The sequence below is a fragment of the Topomyia yanbarensis genome, chromosome 2 (genome assembly GCF_030247195.1).
Source record: "Topomyia yanbarensis strain Yona2022 chromosome 2, ASM3024719v1, whole genome shotgun sequence".
Classification (NCBI taxonomy): domain Eukaryota; kingdom Metazoa; phylum Arthropoda; class Insecta; order Diptera; family Culicidae; genus Topomyia; species Topomyia yanbarensis.
Genome location: NC_080671.1, coordinates 84529205 through 84549421, shown reverse-complemented (window position 1 = coordinate 84549421; position 20217 = coordinate 84529205). Strand labels below are relative to the sequence as shown.

The 20217-nt window shown below is 37.1% G+C and overlaps 1 protein-coding gene across 5 annotated transcripts in view; it reads left to right on the top strand.

The window, feature by feature from the left end:
* LOC131678691 (protein spire) overlaps positions 1-20217 on the top strand; it is a 563546-nt gene that overhangs the window by 392236 nt on the left and 151093 nt on the right. For 4 of the 5 annotated variants that reach the window (XM_058958943.1, XM_058958941.1, XM_058958939.1 and 1 more), the window contains exons 6-7: positions 1375-1407; positions 18601-18731. In XM_058958943.1, coding sequence (XP_058814926.1) covers positions 1375-1407; positions 18601-18731 — 164 coding nt within the window. The remainder of the gene's footprint in view (positions 1-1374; positions 1408-18600; positions 18732-20217) is intronic. The other variant, XM_058958940.1, reaches the window with a different exon arrangement.

The following is a 20217-nucleotide window of genomic DNA, read 5'->3' as shown; positions in this document are numbered from 1 at the left end:
TGCGAAAACTGACGCGGCTGCAATAGCCGATATTTTGAAAACGGACCCCTGTATTGAAAACTTGATTGTATTCTACAGTAAAATATGTCCAAATGGCTGATAAACAGGGATCTTCGTTGTATCACATAGTGCATCGCATTGGCTTGCTTGCCGAGCAAGGTTCGGATATGTTTTATCAGCAAATCAAAGCTTCTACGTGTCAAGAATTTCAGTAGAAACCAACTGTATGCTTCGCAAACACAAGTTCTGTTACGTATTTATATGTAACGTCTATCTGGTATCAAGTCGGTTCCAGATACTGATGAGACAAAGTCGAAGCACCACCTATGACTAAATAATATGTCTCTTGATAAAGATGGACAAGTTCGATATATATTAGGAGAAGACAAACAATTAGATTTTGAGTCTGTTCCTAATGACCCTGCCACTTTTAGTTTTACAACCAGTGTACAATTTCACACCCTTGCTCTCACTTGAGTACTATGGCTCAAAATGTTCATAACATTCCCTACTTGGTAATGTCTAGCTACTTGAATGTCGCTTAAAGGAAAAAAGCTAAATAGTAAGTATTGTGCCCTTCACCTCCTAAAATGATTATCATCCATTTCTTTCCTATTTAGTAATCATTACAGAGCAAAGATTTTTATTCAAAGTTCAATTAAATAGTGCATTCATTACGGATATTTACACGTATTTTAAATCATCATCTCATGTTTGCTACATTCACCACCTTTCGCCGAATCCTCTACCTGTCCGCTCTTGCGCTGATTGCGTAAAACCGTCCGGAACTGTTACACCATTTATCAAACCGCCCAAAGGCCAACACAGTGGACAAATCTCCAGATGCGAGTCCAGAAGCAAAGAACACTACAAGTGAAAGTAATTTTTCTGCTTCTGCAGATTGGATTTTTTTTTTGTTGGAGGGCAAAAAATAATGTACCATTCATCAAGTCGAAAAAGGGCAATTAAAGGGATTTCGCGCGTTGAAAAGTGACCATCAAAACACAAACGACCAATTTTTATCCCTGACGGACCAGGACAAGTCGCCCCGGCTCGTCTGTCGGCCGGTATAGACAGACGGACAGAGAAATATTTACTTTCATTAATCTACATTTGCCATTTACGTACATGCGACGAGTGGTTCTTTATCTTTGCTTCCTTGTTTTTGTTTTATTTTTGTTGCCCATTATCATCGACTTGCTGCGATATTGTATGTTACCAACTGACTGCCGCAATTGGGGTCTCACCTACTTCAACTCGGAGGGCTTGTTTTCTTTTTTCCCGATTACCTATCCGTATTTTTCCACTTCGTGTATTTCGCGCATTGTGCAATGTAACTTCTTTACATGATCTTTTTTTTCGACCGAAACGCAGTCGGACGACTCCAGGATTTGGCAAGCGTTGCAAGTAAGGAAAAATGTCAGCGATTCAGTTTTATTTCCATTTACTGGTCAGCTAGTTTTTTTTTCTCGTTCGGTTTTGGCACTTGTACTGTAGGCTTGTTTATTTATTTTTTTTCGTCTGTCCGAAACGTGAAAAACTATACGAAGAGGTTGCATAATTTATGCATGCAACGAACCATCAAGCTGCCAATAAATCGAGGCAATTAGTTCCGCTTGTATAGTTAATGCTTTCTTTCCCACTACATTTTGCTACTTGAATGTTCGGTCAAATAGAATTTTAGATGTAAATGTATTTATGTACCTAGTGAAGCTTACGTAACTTCGGATAAATGAAGGAGCAAACGAAAATGAGCACTTTTTGAACTGATTACCTTAACACACTCGAGTTGATCGTTCCTACGACCGGCTCCACATACCAATCCCCGATACAGTTACTTCACAACTCCGTAGAAGATCATTTCGGGTTAATAACTCGAGCAAACATCCATACTCTTCACCGCTGACGAGTTATTTCGCTGCTGCGCTGTGCGGCAAGCGACAAACCGCAAGCATTCAACTCTTTACCATGAAGTCATCCGTTCCGTCGATTTTTGAAATTATGCCGTGGTTTACTGTCTCATTTGTCATAGCGTTGGGAGCCAACATCATTGTGTTGATCTTATACACACACCATACAATTACCGCTATATGTACCCTCCGTTCCCCCCACCAAACAGCCGGTAGGTGTACCTAGGTAGCACGAACGGCTGTGCTGCAGCGGTAATAAATAAACACAACAAAATAGAAAGAAATCCATCTGGAAAGAATCGGTCGAAATTGAGCTCAAAACCCTCCCTCGAGAACTAATCTGGCGGCAATCATTTTATTTATTGTCCGCCCGACCGGAACTGACAGCCGACCATATTGGCACAGTTTCGATTCTGCACGGCTACCACCATCAACGAACCAGCATCAGCCCAATCAACCAACGACGAGGGAAGAAGAGGCTGTACATATTTGTATTTTAACTGTAACCGACGACGTCGTAGCACAAACATAGCGGTGTTGTATGTCATCTGTTGGGGGGCACTATGTACAATATACAGTCACAGGATCAGAATGGTTCTGGGTTGGACTCGGGACGGCGGCGGCACTGTTCGTCATTAGCATAAGCTAATGGCCCGTTAAATATGCGTATTAACTATCGGTGGGCTTTGTTCTTCGATGCCAAAAAGCAAGCGTCTTAATGACTTTTGATAATATTTTTATGTTCTTTTCTTCTTTCTGCGATTAAGTAATTATTCATGGATTCCAGCGGATGAAGATGTTACGATAACCAGATTAAAACTATTAATGTTACTGATTATTATTATGAAAACACTAACTTTGCTATTTTGGTAATTTCTTGCATTTTATTTTCTATGCCATTAGGCCGAGTGGGTCATTAGGCTAGCTTAAATTATGTTCAGCGATGAATCTGAAAGAGGCTATCGACCTTCCGACAGTTCTTGCATTCGCTGACTGTATGATATCGAATCAAATGCGCAGGTGTCTAGCGTACAGGGGGCCTTGCGACTGGCGATCCATGATCAAGTAATTCGAAATACATGGAATTGGTGGAATTAAACGCACATCTGTCTTAAGTCGGGTAGTAAAACAATAAGAGATTCGTCTAGTCGAGCTACGTTAATTTATCTCGAGCCCAGAAGAGCTAGAAGCTCAGCAGGATAAACTTCAACTTCTTTATTAAACTTTCGGCTTCATTGCCTTCGGCATTATGTCCATTTGGACTACCGCCCTAAACACATTCGGCTGGACACCTTCGCTACCACTTCTGACTCTAGCTATGCATAAATCGGGTAAATGCACAGATTTGTGAAAAAAAAAACAGCTCATGATTTAAATAAGGAAAAATACGCAATTGATTTCTCCAGGCTCTCAAAAAAATCATGTGATTAACATTACAATGCGTCATGGCATGAAATAAGTTCTACTGATGATGCTAATTACAACGGGCCGCTTTATCAGAGGCGTTAACCTAAGTCAAACTAAGTCAAATATTACTTTCGTTCTTGGAGTCAAACTAGCTCAGATATTTTAATTCACATTACATTCGGCCTATTGACTCACTCAGCCTAAAGTCCCATTCGTCCTAATTACCAAGTCTAATAGTCTCCAGTCTTATGACTAGGGCATTGCATATTGTCATATTTCATATTGTCAAAGTAAGCTCAGATGCCAAATTTCACTTCGCTTGAAATTTTTTAAAATGGTGTTATGGGAAAATATGGAGAAAAATGTATTAAATGCTATGACTTTTAAAGTAGCACTCAGAAAATTACAGTTCAAACTTCTTTTTACATAAAATAACCTTAGTATTTGAATGGATATTTGCATTTTTCGAAAAATATGCGAAAGTGGGGTATTGGGTCATTTTGTCCGGAAAATCCTCTATTTTTATAATTTTTTCCTGCTCCCTACTGAACATCATACTATTGTTACGGCATTTAATTAGCAAGGGACTGGAAGGTGCAGTATATTTTTCAATATTAAGAGCCATAATACTCAAGGGAGAGCAAGGAGTTGAAGGGAGAAAGTTTAGAAAAGCGTGTAAGGGTCATATGTGCAAGCTTTAGAGTTTACCGACGACTTAACCCTTTGTCTGTTACCGTAGGAGTCAAGACTTTTTGGCATTAGAAATGCGGATCACCTGAGTCTACAGCATATCCGAACAAGCGTGAAGTAACTAGTTACTTCATGCTGTCTGCTGAAAACTCTAAAGCTTGCACATATGACCCTCCCACGCTTTTCTAAACTTTCTCCCTTCCACTCCTTGCTTTCCCTTGAGTACTATGGCTCTTAATATTGAAAAATATACTGCACCTTCCAGTCCCTTGCTAATTAAATACCGTAACAACAGCTGACAAATTGACTCAATAGGTCGTTAACAAAAAAATGGTTAACAAAAAAATGGTAAAAACACATCATACTATCATGCAGTTTTTTAATGTTCAAAGAATCTCAGAAATCGAACGGAACTTATGCGACCTTTGTCCGAATACGAGGAGTATTATTTCATCATTTTCTCGTGCAAATATCTGTATTATTCTTCAGTCAATTTTAATAAATTGTAACCTGTTGAGCGTGGAAAATTATGAGGAATAAAATAAAAATAGATTCGTTTCCGGTAAAATTCAGAACCATCAGATTTTTTGAGGTTTAGTCCCGATTCCACATTTTAACATTTCTTATAAAAGAAATGTATAGAATTCGCTCAAACTTTCAAGATTTTTTCCGAGGCCCGGAGGGCCGAGTCTTATATACCAATCGACTCAGCTCGACGATTTGGGACAATGTCTGTGTGTGTGTGTCTGTGTGTGTGTGTATGTAACGGACAAATTCTCATTCGTGTTTCTCAGCAATGGCTGAACCGATCTTATCCAAACCAATTTTAAATGAAAGAACTAAAAAACAGTATGAACGCTATTAATTTGTTTTTGATTCTGATGTTTAGTTTTTAAGATATGAATATTTGAATGCGTAAAAATGGCGTTTTTTGCAGTTTTTTTAAATTATCTGCCGGAATTGACAACATAGATTAACAATTTATATGTTTTTAGACAGCTTCAACGAATACCTTTCGAACAAGCTATAGATTGTTGAAATCGGACTATTATCAAAAGAGATATTTAACATTAAATACGGACGAAAGATTTTTATCATTTCCCATTGCCAGAAATATGACCAAAAACATGTAATCTATTATTAATGCCAATACGGCTTATTTTAGGTCAATAGTATCTTCGGAGAATTTAATGGAGGTAATATGCCCTTTCTTTTGGTATTGTGCTTTTGCTGATTAATCCCCCTATGAGTGAGATATTTTCTCAAATTTTCTTGGAAGTGATTATAACGAAATGATGCCTTCAGCAAATTTGTAGCTCTTACTTTTGCGAATAACTTTACTGAAGACTTCAAATATCTATTTTGAATACTTTAAAAGTTATGGCTTGTTGTTTATGGATTACTCTTCGTCGCCTATTTATTGTTCAATATAGTAATAATCCATTGAAATAAGCCAAACATTATTTCGATAAATCGAATTTTGTATTTCATTTTTCTATCTACCACCGCTAGAAATAATCACCGAACACTTCCAAGTTGTCTGGAAGGAACTTGATAACTTATCAGTGCAAAAATGTTCATTTGTGCGAACCTTCTGACTGCAATTTTTCTAACTTTTGACCATCGGATCGATCTGAAACCTTTCGGAAAATGAAAAGCGAAATAAATAACTCCAAGCAACGGCGTAGCCAAGAGAAGGTTTTGGGGTTTAACACCATACAGCCCCCCCCACCACACCTAAAAAAAAATATTGGATTGGAGTTGAAAATTTATTGATGCAAACTGATTTAATTCAATATTACAATAACATTATCTGATCCGTAGATTGATAACCTGTTGTTGTAAACATCATGAGGACTTTTGATAAATTGTCGGAATGGGGTCCTGATATGTAACTGATCTATTGGTCTTGATTTCACAGTTGTCTAATAGCATCAATATCAAATTCCTACCTGAAAACATTCCAATAGAAAATTCTAGAGTTCTGTAATCAATCATAATCCTCAGATTTCTTTTCAAATTTTCAGTTTTTAATAAGTTTGTGAAAATTATAAACTATTTGAAATTTTTTAATAGTTTTATTTTTTATTTAACTGTGATTTTTTAATAAATAGTGACCATCGCTTCACAACGTAGTCTATTTTTCATGGCTTGCTGTGAGCACGATCTCTCGAATTGCTGAACTGAAAATTATGGAATAGAAATTAATTTTTAGTATTCTTTACAGACCCGCTGGTGCCCTAAGACGATTTCGCTAGATTTTTAGAGCACTGTGCACTTAGACTGCCCAGAAAAATGATGAATTTTTGAAAACTCAATCGGCCCACCCCTGAGTCGATTCCTAGTCCCACCAGGAGTACTTGCACCAAATTTGAAGCAAATCGGACAAGTCTAACTACCGGACCAACGTGCCTGAAGTTTATATTGGATTTTTCAACAATTTACATGGAGAAAACTCACTAGCTCGTATTTTCGCCGCTAGGTGGCACTGTATACATCGTATTATCACTGTAAGTGAAAATAAGAAGGATAATTGAATTGTCTACAACTTAGTCAAAGACTGCAAGTAAATCCGACTTTGTTAAAAGAAGTTATTAAACTTTTAACGAAGTGATGTCTGAGTCAGTTTTGCATGGGGCCTAATAGTGCATGGTTGTGTATCAGTACTCGATTCACACGAACTAAACATTTTTGTGAAATAATCGTTAGGTTTAGCTCAATGGTATGTTCAGAAGAATTATAGTAAATAATACGAGTCATGCTTTGATTAGAAAATTTTAGTTCCACCTGTTACCGCATAGAAGGCGCCAACACAAACTACTAGGGACTAGGAATCGACGCAGAGGTGGGCCGATAGGGGTAATTTTTTCCTGTCACCCTACTGTGCACCCAGTGCATTAACGCAAGTGACGGAAGGTTATCGAAAAGTTTCGTGAAAATGAAAGTTCCAGTAATGATGATGATTTTCCCAATCGGTTCGTTTTCGTGAGGTTTTTATTTGTTCTTTGGCATTAGGATTAGCGATAATAATTCAAATCAAGAATACTACTGGGAAGTCACCTTTAAAAAAAAGTCGATGTCGAAGTAAAATTTGAAACTATGCACGCATGCACTTCAGAGATAGCGTGATATCAGGAGCTGCGATTTCATTTCAACGCTTTTTTGTGAAAAGGGCGATACTTACAAATGTAAATATAGGGCTTTTTTCTTACATGCGAATGAGGGCTTTGAAACGCAACAAATTAACCTAAAAATTTTGATTCTACGATATTGCTTTCTTAAACTACAGCAAAAAATACAACGGGCGAAACTGTATTTTTGTTTGTTTATTTAAAGTTTCGCCCTCCACGCTCCATGCAAACAAACAGGGCGATACTTTTTTTTGCTAGCAGTTTAGAAGCGAAACTGTTATTTTCGTATTTTTTAGGATTATCAATATGATACCAGCTGTAAATAGTAACAATGATCTCTATTGAAAAAACCCGGACGAAATCGGTAGTGTAAAACGGTAGTTATTGTAAAAAAACGTAAGTGCGATACTTCAATGCTGATAGATGGGACAACAAATTTTAATTTATTAATTTCAAATACTTTATGAAGTTTTGGGTTTCGATCACTGAATCATGCAATCTAGGATGTCAAAAAACACAATAGTTCTTAAATAGGAAATAAAACCAAGTCTGGACATATTCACTGTTGATTTTCTTTGAATGGTATCACTGCTAGTATCGCCCTTTTCAAGAAAAAGCGTTGATTTCTTAGTTCTCAGTCGCGTTTGGAATTTGAGTAAAGTATAAACTTCAAATCGATTAAAAAAATCGATTTTTTTTGGCTCAGTACAATATATAACCCCTTTAGGAAAATTCAGTTTTCCCACCACAATATAGATATTTTATTAACAGAGCATTAACAATAATTCGTTGGTATGTCTATTTTATGGGCCATTTTTTCGCTTTCCCATTGAGTTGGTTTGAGATTTCTAGCACTGATGTTGTTCTATGCTGATTTGAGCGATTCTCTGAGTCCTGCCACTATCCCATGTAGTATGTGTTATCAAAAACATCGCGAAGCATCAAGTTCTAAATGCTCTCAAACGATATAATAGCCGAAGAGTGATAAGAGTTATAAGAAATGTCTCATCACACTGTTAGGTGGATTAAACACGTTTTAACATTAAAATGCTCATATGAACTCCATTTAATAATACATTATTATTTACTGTGCTACTTCTAGTGTAAAATACGCTTACGGATCACATAAAAAACATAAGCATAATACGTAAGCTTACAGAACTGAAAAAATACGCGAAGTTGGGGTACTAGGGCATTTAAAGAAAAATGTGGTTTGTAGAGTTAATGGCCAAAAATTTCATGTTTCCGAATTTTACCGGTAACTATTTTATTTTTATTGTGTTCCTAAGAATTTTGACGTTCAACAAGGTACATTTTATGACAATTGATTGAATAATAATAGAGATAAATGCACGAGAAAATGATAAAAATTTATATGAATGGCAAAAGGCCCTATAACCCCAACTTCTCGTATAAGAAGAAAGGTCGCTAAGATTCCGTTCAATTTCTGTGATTTTTTTTCACATTAGACAAACTGCAAAATATGTACGATTTGCATCACGGAGCAGCAATATTATTAAAAATAGGGGATTTTGGGGATAAAATGACCCAGTGTTCCATTTTTCTGTATTTTTCGAGAAACATCTCCATTCAAATTCTAAGATTATTTCCTTTAAAAGATGGGATTAATTGTAATTTTCTGAGTTCTGCTTCAAAAGTTAATAAATAAATTTTTTCCTCCATATTTTCCCATAGTACCAATTTTAAAAACTTCAAGAGAAGTGGGCTTGGGTCTAAAATTTTTCAAATTATGTAAAATTTGGCACCTGAGCTTACGTTGACATTTGTGACAAGGGGACTTTGAAAATTCTAAAATGAGTGATTTTTTTGCAATGCCCTACTTATGATCCATTCAACGAAATTCAGCCTAACGGCTTTCGGCCTACTGGCCCGACATCGTACAAATCATGTAAATAACATTCAAAATTGACACATCCTCCCCCTTGCAACAAATTTCTCAATCGCCCAACTCCTATTACGTAACAAATTCTTTAAAAAATGTCTTTCTTCAGTAAAACATATTACGTAACGATCCACTTTACTCCCCCTCCTCCATATATCACATGTCATAATTTGTCATGCTCCCTCCCCTCCTAAAAGCGTTACGCAATTTATGAATGGTCTTTTACTTTTCTCTAGCAGCTGAAGATTCATAAATTATGTAACGCTTTAAGTGGGCAGGAGTACGATAAATTGTGATATTGGAACATATGGGGAGGGGGAGGAAACTTGAAGTTACGTAACATATTTTTTTCAAGGGGCTGATATATCGTAGTTGGTTAATTGTTTGCCTTGTGTGCAGCTCAGCTGGATTCGATTCCCAATCCAGCACATAAGGTTAGAGATTTTTCCAAAAGAGATTTCTTTAGCCCGAAAAGAGGGGAATGAACCTAAGATTAAAACCTCTATAATCAAAATTTTAAAAAATCAAAAAAATTGTTACGTAATAGGGGAGAGGGGAATAGAGAAATTTGTGACAATTTGTTACATGAGGAGAAGGAGGAGTAAATTTTGGGCTAATTTTGTGTTACGTGTTTTGTGACTGGTCCTTAACTATATATTTCATGAAAATCCCCAATGTTGTGAAATAGTTCACGTTCACATTTCACAAGCCCTCAAGATAGATCGTGAATTATGTACCAGGAATCACGAACCAGTTCACGAACACAGGAACAATATTTTATGGATTTGTAAACTATTTCACGCACACGCATGGTTAGGCGTGACTATAACAGTGGAAATCATGAACCAGTTCACGTTTCCATGAATAAGTTTTCATGATTTTGTTAACTGTTTCATAGGGATTCCTGACTAATACACGAGGAATCATGACCCAGTTCACCAATACATGAATAATATTTTATGATTTTGCGAACCGTTTCACGAGCACGAATGGTCAGTCGAGACTAATTAGCTATAAATCATGAATTAGTGCACGTATACACGAAAGATTTTTTCCGAATTTTGGGAACTATTTCTCAAGAACTGGTATTGAATCGTGACTAATATATTGGGAATCATGAATCATGAAGTTCACGATGATTGAAAGGATTCATAAATATTATTCCGAGTTGCGTGAAAAAGATTGCGATAAAATATGTTTTGGATTTTAAACTAGTCATCAGTCTTAAGATTTATGCGGAACAGGCTTTGATGTTCTCTCCGACGTTTCGACTATATTTTCTAGTCTTTTAAAGGATTGGATAAGGTCTGGTAAATAAAACGAAAAAACGACTGAAAAATATGGTCGAAACGTTGGAGAAAACATCAAAGCTTGTTCTTTGGGTACCGCTTCGGCTAATCAAACGTTTGATTTTGATGCGTCCGGCATTGTACTATAAGACATGTTCAAACATTATCAGTCACTGTTCGTTTCTTTTATTTTTTTATTGTAGAGATTATTACCTTACGGTCAGAAAATCTAACTCTCTGTGCGAGGTTGGGAATCGAAGTGGTGAGCTGCGTTGAAGACAATCAATTTATGAACTATGCTATGCCCACCCCCTACTGTCGTTTCGTTTCATTCGAGTTGTAGGTTACTTGAAATCCACGCAGAATACACTACCAGGGGGCTCTCTTTGCGAGCCTTTTGGTGTGGGGGTGAGAGGCGGGCAATTAAAAAAAAAATTCTTTTTATTTAAAAAAAAAAAAATATATATCCTCAAAATTGAGTCAGAAGTGTTCGCCCGTTGTTGATTGCTCAACAACGTTTGCGTTGATATTCGCTGACAAAGGATTCAGCTTACCGGATACTGTATGCTAAACAGAACACGGGAGAGTACTTTATAAGCGACATTAGGCATCGCCCAAGTCATCAATAAGCATAACAACGTTGCCTAATATTTGCTTTAGTTTTGCATATAGGCATTCCTCAAGGGGTTACGTACCTTTTTACAAGAAAAAAAGAGTAATGTTCGATTTTTTTAAAAGGTATGTAGCAATAATTTTATTACATCAAAGTTATAGTTATTGGTAGCATATTTTCCAGTGAAGAAATCAAGTATTAGTACCAAATAGTTTATGAAAGGTTTTAATAATTCGCGGAGTTGCGGCATTTTTCCAGAAAACCCCTTGTATTTTAAGAGGCTTGCGGTGATCACGATGAAAGTCCCGCAGATATACTAAAATCCTGCAACTCAATTAATTCCATCAGTATAGGAGTATTCCTCGTACCTTAATTAGTTAAATAAATAATTGTTATTTTTTGTATACGAGAACGTTTTCCTAAAAAATCGATGTTTTGAGCTTTTAAAACTGTATTAAAAAAATCTTATCCACAAAATAAAATTTTTGAACATAAAAAAATCGTTAAAGCACGAGAAAACTTAATTACGAACAATTGAAAAAAGTTACCCCTGCTCCAGGTAAACGAGGCGCTCATCTCAAAGAGATTAACTTTTAGATAAACTTTTAGAACAAATTTTTTTTTTGAAAATATAAACGGTCCCTTAAGAGTCGTTATTTTGATATATTGCTGTATTTTGATATATTGCTGATATAAAGCCAGAAAAGGCGACATATTGTGCTTACAGTGCAGATATTGACAGTCCGTTTTCTGCATTACTAATACTAATTTGAATTACTAGGTACAATAAAATTTAACTGGGGTTTTGAACAGCAAACCGTTCGGTAATCAATTCAGTAAAACAATTCGGTTACTGAACTCTCCGCAATCCGTTCTATCCAAACGTTAAAAAATACTGGTCAGTCAGCAGTTTCCTCTGAAAATGGTGACTTGACAGATGATTTGCTGTACCTGTTTGGTAAGTTTTTGACGAGGTTCGGTAATGTTGGTACAATTTTGCCGAAAAATCAGTTAGTCTTTTACTGGACCATGTTTATGTACCTAAAAACATTGATAAATTCAGTGAAAAATATTGCGGGTTTCAGCAAATTATTCGAAAAATTACTGAAAATCACTAAAAAATGACAACATTACCGCAATTTTTTAAACAATTTACTGACAGCTCCGTAAAAATATCACTTTCCTGTACAAGTCGTCGAAAGAAATTACTGAACGACTTTTGGCTGGCTTAGTGTGCATAAATACCAAATTTGAAAGCCTGATATTGGCACTACTCAAGCTATTAAAATGCTTCAAATGGCTGTCATTTTTCGCAATGTTTTTGAAATGCTTTGTTATATTTCCTTTTGATGAACAGGATATAGGAATATTAAAATACTGTCTTCTAATAGATTGTAATTAATATTTAAACCTTAACGAAATTTGATACTCACTATGCTATATTAATAATGTTATACGAAACTTACCTCTAGTAAATTTTGAACAAAGGTACCTTGTCTTGTCATTCACGACATGTGCGTTCCTTTTGCTACCTAGGGTATATTGCATATGTTCGATTGCAATGAAATATGCCGAATAGAATACTCAAGAAGAGATGCGTAACCAAAAAACCTGCAGCATCTTATTAGCATTATATTGGCTGCATATTTGCATGGTTTTTAGTGTTTCGGAATCTTCTCATCAGTAACTAACGCCTAGTTAATGTTAGTTAGATAACCCATGACCTTTTGGATTTTAGTGTCTAACTAGTACCAATTTGGTACTAGTTAGACACTAAAATCCAAAAAGTCACACGTCTTGCGAGGACGCTAATTAACCCTTTCCTGCTCAACTTTTTTCTAGTGTACGTAGGGTATTAAAACTTTTTTTTGCATGAAAACGGTGGGGTCAAGGACCATTAAAAGTCTTTTTTCATAGAGATAGGTGCTTCCCTCGCAGTGCTAGAAGCTGCTGAATTTTTACCTTTCAATGCTCAATACAATTCTTCTAGAATATTTACAATAGTCAAATAGCGTGGAAAACGTAGCCAAAGACAGTCCAAATTGATAAGTTTTATTAGTTTTCAATATAATTACAACAAAATGAAGATATATGAAAAAATTTCTTTCCGTCATCAACGTAAACTGTCACTGGCAGCACTGCTCCATCGGAATACAATCAGACTATTTGCAATAACTTCAGCTCTAGAGCTGATCCTCGTAACTGTTAATACTCAAATGAAAGGCAACAGTCACATTTATTAACCTCACTTGCTTTTGTAAGCAAACCTTACCTCAATCCAGAGTTGTACTACCCATGATAGCATAATTGTCCTGTTTTCTATGGGATTTCCTATCTTTATGGGACTGATATGCGATCATGGGCAGTGTAGCTGTTTAAAAACGTTGTTGTCTACAAACAACATGGGCATGAAGGGGCTAACTGGCTGAAACCAAGTGATGCTCGATAGAAAGCACAGAGGTTCTGTTTGCCGACGAGGAAAGTGATCATAAACTGTCTTTTGGTAGAAGAACCAAACGTCTGGTACTATGCAATATTCCCAAACGGGAACATTTTTGGATATGACGAATTTTCGTGCATAAGGAATCAAGACCTAACATAATGCACGGTTTTTTAGTGTTTCGGATTCTCCTCGTCAGAACTGTAACGGACGAGTTGAGTGATAAGAACCATTGATGTTTTATTTGGATTAAGTGATAGTCCAACTCATGACATGACACTATTGCTCAACAACAAATAAGGCTTGCTACATCGAATGAAAAAGTATGTTAATGCAAATACCGGTGATCATTTTATGATAATTACCGCCGAAACCATCTGTCGGAAACCCAAACACATTAAGTTTCCTCAACAAGCCGTCGGCGACAAGATTCCATAGAAGTGGTGACAGCACAACACCTTGAGGACATCCTCGGACAGTCAGTTTCCCTTTCTCTACTTGTCTTAACCTTGACCTCGTGCTGCTTCCAAAATAGATTCGAAAGACACGTTGTCAAAAGCACCTTCATTATCAAAATAAATATCTAATCTTGAATGCTTTTGCGAAAACTTTTCGTACATGGTAAAAAAATTGTATAACAGAGTGGTTGTAGACTTCCCCCGCTGATATGCATTATGCATTGCATCGTCTGGTGCTCGCCCAAGCTAATATCCCGCATTTAGTAGTCGATTAAACGTTCCACCGGTTTGAGAAAGAAGCAGGTCAGACTGATCGGTCCTTGCCTTTTCATAAGTAACATATCCTATTACAAGACTACTAGGAAGAAGTGTGAAGTGCGCATATCCTCTTTGAAATAGAACTGGAATGATTCCATCTGTTCCCAGAGACTTACGGAGCAAAACTTTCAATTGAATTCAATTTGATTGATTCGGTTGTTCGGCAATTCTACGTGCAAATTCCCAAGAATCAAAACTACCTGAAAACAATTCAGGGGCCAGTCGTCAGTGATGGCTCCGTATATCCCGGAAAGTGTATGTCAAAAAGACAGTTGAGTACTACATCTTCGATAGACGAGTAATCGCCATTAGCAGTTCCAATCGAACTCATATGAGAGTCTTTTGATTTCGAAAGTAACTTACTAGATCTATTAGTTTCGTTGAGACTTGAGACATTTATTTACAGGCTATTCCAATCACTTCGTTCAGAGGATCTGCTTTGATATGCTTTGCGAGACCATTCAAATGCCTACGTCGGCGATTCCAAGCTCTTTTACATAACTTTTTGAGTTGAGCAAGTTCGGTATTTCGGTTCGGTTCCTCTGGAATTACGCAATTTTCTTTATCCACTACCTCATCCAAGTCACTTCGTATAGGTCCCAGTTTGTAGATTTGGGATTACGATATGTGACGATATCTAGTGAGACGTTTAAATGATCAAAGACGATGTACTTATGATCAGATGACGACGGTTCGAACAGGTTGGGTACGATCCAATTTGTCAACTCCTACTTTGGTGTGTTTGATGCGTAGTACCATCAGAGCAGAGAGTTACATTTAATACCTCTTCTCTGCCAGCTCGTGCAAATTTTGGACGATTTTCTACATTAAGTATGTGCAGATTTATACTACTTACGTATTTTATCAATTTGGTGCCCTTCAAATTAATGTCTAAGCTGCCCCAAATTATGTCCCATTTCTGCCATAGTATGATACAACCCTTTTGAATTTATAAGAAGTTTATGGTTCATTATGTGGCAAATATGACGAACAATAAACGTATTTCCTGTTTGTGTTATCAACTGTGGCAGCACAAATATCGCGAGTTGTAAGGTCGGATATAAGACACGCGTCAATAGCACTATCCATAAGTATACATGCACGAGGCATTTCACGTGGACTGCGATACCATTTTTGATGAAAGTCGCGAAAACAGGCTTTCTAATGTAGAAGTTCCCCTTGTGGAAATACAATTCATGGCCGAAGCTGCGGCCTTTTCCTTCCTGTGCTACATCATAGTTGCTGGGATAGATTCATAGTTGCTGTCTGAGGCGGCGAAACACTTTACGCCCGAGTGGGTAGAAAGCATAGGGTGAGGCGTCCATTAGTAATGATTTTTTCCCTTTTCGCAATGCACACGCTTACATTACATTCACATTAAGTCACGTTCGTTTATGCAAATGTAATTATGGTACATCGATGTTTTCAAATGTGTGTAGTGCGAGATACATGCGTAGCACATCTAAATTTTTTGAAATGGTTCAAAATTTCGTGTGGGTAATTATCCACTCGGTTATTTTCGAGTGGGTAGTACTACCCATACTACCCACGCTTTCCGCCGGCCCTCGTTGCTGTACGTTTATGCAGAAGATTATATTTGTGCTACTCTAATCATACTCGATCGCAACACTACACATTTCATCATCAACACTTATTGTACAGCAACTACAGGATACGACGTTACACGTCGGCTTTTAATCGCCTATAATTCAATCCTGCCAGCAATTTAGTCCTCGGCATGGAGAAACAGCTTGACTTGAGGACCGCCGTTTCCAGTTGGCTTTTACGATAAGCAAGAAGCCAGTGGATCAATTCTTGGCTAAAATACTTCAACCCACCGGATGCCACACGGCCTTTAGGTTGGTTTTGTCCGGAGAAAGATAATACACTGTTATCTACCTCTTAATGGCCCACATCCACAGTTGGTGGGCGCAATGGATTTGCATATTGAAAAAAAATGAAGTTTTTAAAAAACGGAACAGAAGCATACTCCCCGACATTTTCATAGTACCTCTGCCTTTGATAATAAAGAAAAGTTTTGACTTCTTGCAACTTCCTCGAATAATATACTCCAAATTGTCCCTAAAGCACCAACGCCATTAACCGTTATGTGTCCGACGCGGTACCCGGGTACCTTTTTATGTTTCAATTAATGAAATTCCCATACTTTATCCATAGCTGGAAATTGAAACTTTGTGACATCCCAGAACTTCACTAAGTCAAGCTTTCGGGTTAATAATATTGTTCATATAGTAAGGGGGAGTGAGGAGGGGCTCCTGAATTTTTTTACTACGTAACAGGCCGACGTGGGTACCCAGGTACCCACAAATCTGAAATACCAATGACTAAAGCAATTTCCAGCCGATTTCAACACTTTTGGGTGTTTTGGATTTAGGAACTCATCCACTTTTAGACTTGGTAAAATTGAATCGGGTTACTTCATTCGGTTCCCGGGAATCCGGATTTCCGGAAGCAGGTTCCAGTGCTCGGATGCTATTTGTGAACTTCAATGGAATACTATCAAAAATCTTGAAATTGAATCAGTAGGCTGTATCTCGTGGTTTTGGAACCATTTGGTGATTTGACCCCGGAACGGACATTCCGGAGCAGGTTCCCGTGGGGCCGTGAGTGGCCATTTCATTCCAATTCCATTTTTCAAATTGCCATATGGTCCTGTCACAATAAATGACATACTTCCGAGACAATTTGAAGAGTTTTGATACTCATATTGCTAGGACATTATTAAAATTTACAAATCATTCCCTAGTACTGGAACATTACTCCGGAAAATTCGGATTACCAAGAACCAGATCCATTCATCCGGTTCAATTTTACAGAATCAAAAAGTAGACGAGTTCTTGAATCCAAAACATCTAAAAGTGTCCAAATCGCATAAAGGAAGCCATAGTTATGAGCATTTCAATTTGTGGGTGCCCGGGTACCCACGTTGGCCTGTTAAAATTGTTTTTTTTTTGTTGAACACATAACTGTTAAGTCTTATTCTGACCGACAGCACTGAATACTGCTCCTTATAATGTCAATGATTTGCCGTACCACCAGCTTGTCCATCCCTACTATAGAGCTCCGTTGAACTTTAATAATCTCGCTGCTCAAGCGTTTTGATTAATGCCTATCAATAAATCAGCGTGTGATCTATTCGTGCGGAGTTTTTTTCTAATGAAGTTTCCCCCCATTATACCGTGCAGATAATTTATCTCCCATCATGAGACAAACCTACAAACGTATCAGCTTCATCCTCAACCAATGACTCCGTCTGATCTTCCCAAAAGTCTTAACCTACGTTCTCCTGCACGTCATCGACAATCACCGCAGTTTGCGAGAATGCACCCAACAACCCCCAACCAGTGCGCATAAACCAAGCTATTGTACTCACTCGGTGGTTGGTGTTTCATTTCACAGAAAGGCAATTCTTAGATGCTTATGAAGAAACAGCGTCCTACCGAGAAAAAAAACTCCATGTCGAGACGTAAGACATGACTTGGCTGTTTCACAATTTCTACCCACAAAACCGTTGCGGAAAAATGACCCAAGAACCCAAACGATGGCAGCCAAATTGTCTACACCCGTGAAATTTAGGCATCTGTCCAATTGAAATCTATTTTTCTAGATAATTGTAGGACCATCTGTTGGTCGAACGGTGTTAAATATTTGCCCCACATCACGAATGCTTGTTTCGTTTAAGGTGTGTGCCCTACTTGTCCTCAGCGCATGAAAGAGGCGCTAAAATGTTTTCTTTTCAATAACTCTATGGTAACATAAATCTTGCAAACGGCTTCCACAGCTTCCGTGGAGTAACAACGACCATTACTTTCCTCGAACACGAATAAGACGAAAGGTTCATTTTTTTTCTTTTAACGACCTAGGTTCAGTTTAGTGCACGATGCCGTTATATTTGATCCTCATCATCCAGCGTTCTCCGAGTTTTTTTTCTGTAGGTCTATCGACAACTTGCAGTTAGCCTAGTTTCGCCATACTTTCCTGTGAAGCTCACCTCACGCGTTAGAAACGCACTATTAGACTACATACATCTAGATATATGAATCACAAAACGTACTTCTTAATTGGTAATCACACAAACTTTCCGTTCCCCGTAGCAGGAGAAGAACCTGCCTGATTCAATTAAAGTTTCTAGTCTTAGCGACTGTTTTTGTTTACCCTTCCCTCGAGTGTGTAATGAGTAGCTGCTACATTTATGTTGATCAAACCGTAAACGTTCCATCTTTTCTTATGTTCAGCTTTTCAGTATGTAGTATTATATTTGCTATACATACATAGGTTTCGTTTTTAATCGCATAAATTGCGATGCGCACTTGTTCATACGATTCCCGGCAGAGCTGCCGCAAAGTAATGACCCTTTCTCCTTTTCAATTCTTTTTTTCTTCTTCCTTTTGTTTCTTTGCTTTCTCCGGTGCACTTGCAGGCCCGCTTCTGGATGCAGGTGGTAGACGAGCTGCGGCGGGGAGTTAGACTGAAAAAGATCAACTTTTCCCGAACGCCGATCGAGTACGAGCTGACGCCATACGAAATCCTGATGGAGGACATCCGGTGCAGGTGAGCGATTCTTTTTTATTAATTATCAACAGGTTGGCAAAGTTAGTTATAGCGAATTACGCGTCCGAAAGAGTTTTACAGTTTTAAAGTTTTACTTAAGCGAATGGTTTCATAAAATTTTCAACAAAAGCAGTTTCTTCTATCGATTTCTTACACATTCAAAAGTAGGTATGAGTGTAAAACTGAAGGTTGAAATTCCAAAAAAAAAAATCTTGTAACCATTAAAACCGTTTTCATATTAGCCCGAGAACCGAATTTGATGAAATATTGGCCAAATTAAATGTCACATCAGAGAATAAATAATAAAATGTCTTTTAAACAAAAACGCCTAAAAAAATTTGAAATAATATATTAAATAATTGAATTAGCAAATCTCCATTTAAAGTAACAACTAGGAAAATCCCATTCATATTTTATTGAACATAGATGTAGTTTTTCACCTTAACTTTTAACAAAAAAGTTGCTTTAAGATGTTTATTGCAATATTCCTCGATAATGATGTATCGCGAATACAAGAAGGGCTTATTGGGCCGCAGGGCATAGAAAATTTAAACAATCTTAGGCATCCTAGTCTTAGTCTACTTCGCTTGAAGTTTTTGACATTAGTTCTATGGAAAAATATGAGGAAAAAATATATTAAATGATATAACTTTGAAAGTAGTACTCTGAAAATTACAACAATTATACCGTTTTTATAAAAAAACATTTCAGTGGAAATTTTTCAGTTTTTCGATATATACGGGAAGTTGAAGTTTTGAGACATTTTTCTTTTTTATAGCATAAAAACTTCCTTTTTTTTTTCAAAGTATGAAAAAAAGATTAGAGAGAAACAATAAAAGTATTTGTAAATGTTAAGCGAACATCTTTGCTGAAGACTAAAAATCTCTATTTATAGTAGAGTAGAGTGGGGTCAACTAGGTCAGTTTTTTGGAGGGCACGCGCGATGGTATTTTTGCACTGATTTTGATAAACCAGCACTCGATGGAAAGGTTATCCATCTGGCAACATTGGCAATAATGAATTTATGCCTGGCTAAATATTTTTCAAACTAAATCCAACCAGGCGAAGTAACTTTCGATGTTTTTAAACTCTGGGAGTACGGTAGGTCACTATATTCGAGGTTAAATAAAACATTGTACACACCTAGAAAATCAGCGGTTCAACTTTTATTTGTACTGCAGATTAATTGAAAATTAAAAACACAAATATTAAATGCAATCCATTGACGTCATTCAAGTTAGAAAATGAGGAAGTGCAAATCATGTAAAAATCGTGTTTATTCAGCACCTGCTTATGGCTTTGTACTTGCAAATGACTACTTTGGTGTCCTCGTCGTCGCCAGAGTGTAGAATTGAAGTTGTGCATTCCGGCTTACGTGGATTCTTAGCTTCTCGACGATCACATTAGCCCTTCAAAGCATATTTTTGGATTCCTTTTCCTTCTCTTTTTCGAATAATTTTTTTTCGATTATCTACTTCAACAACAC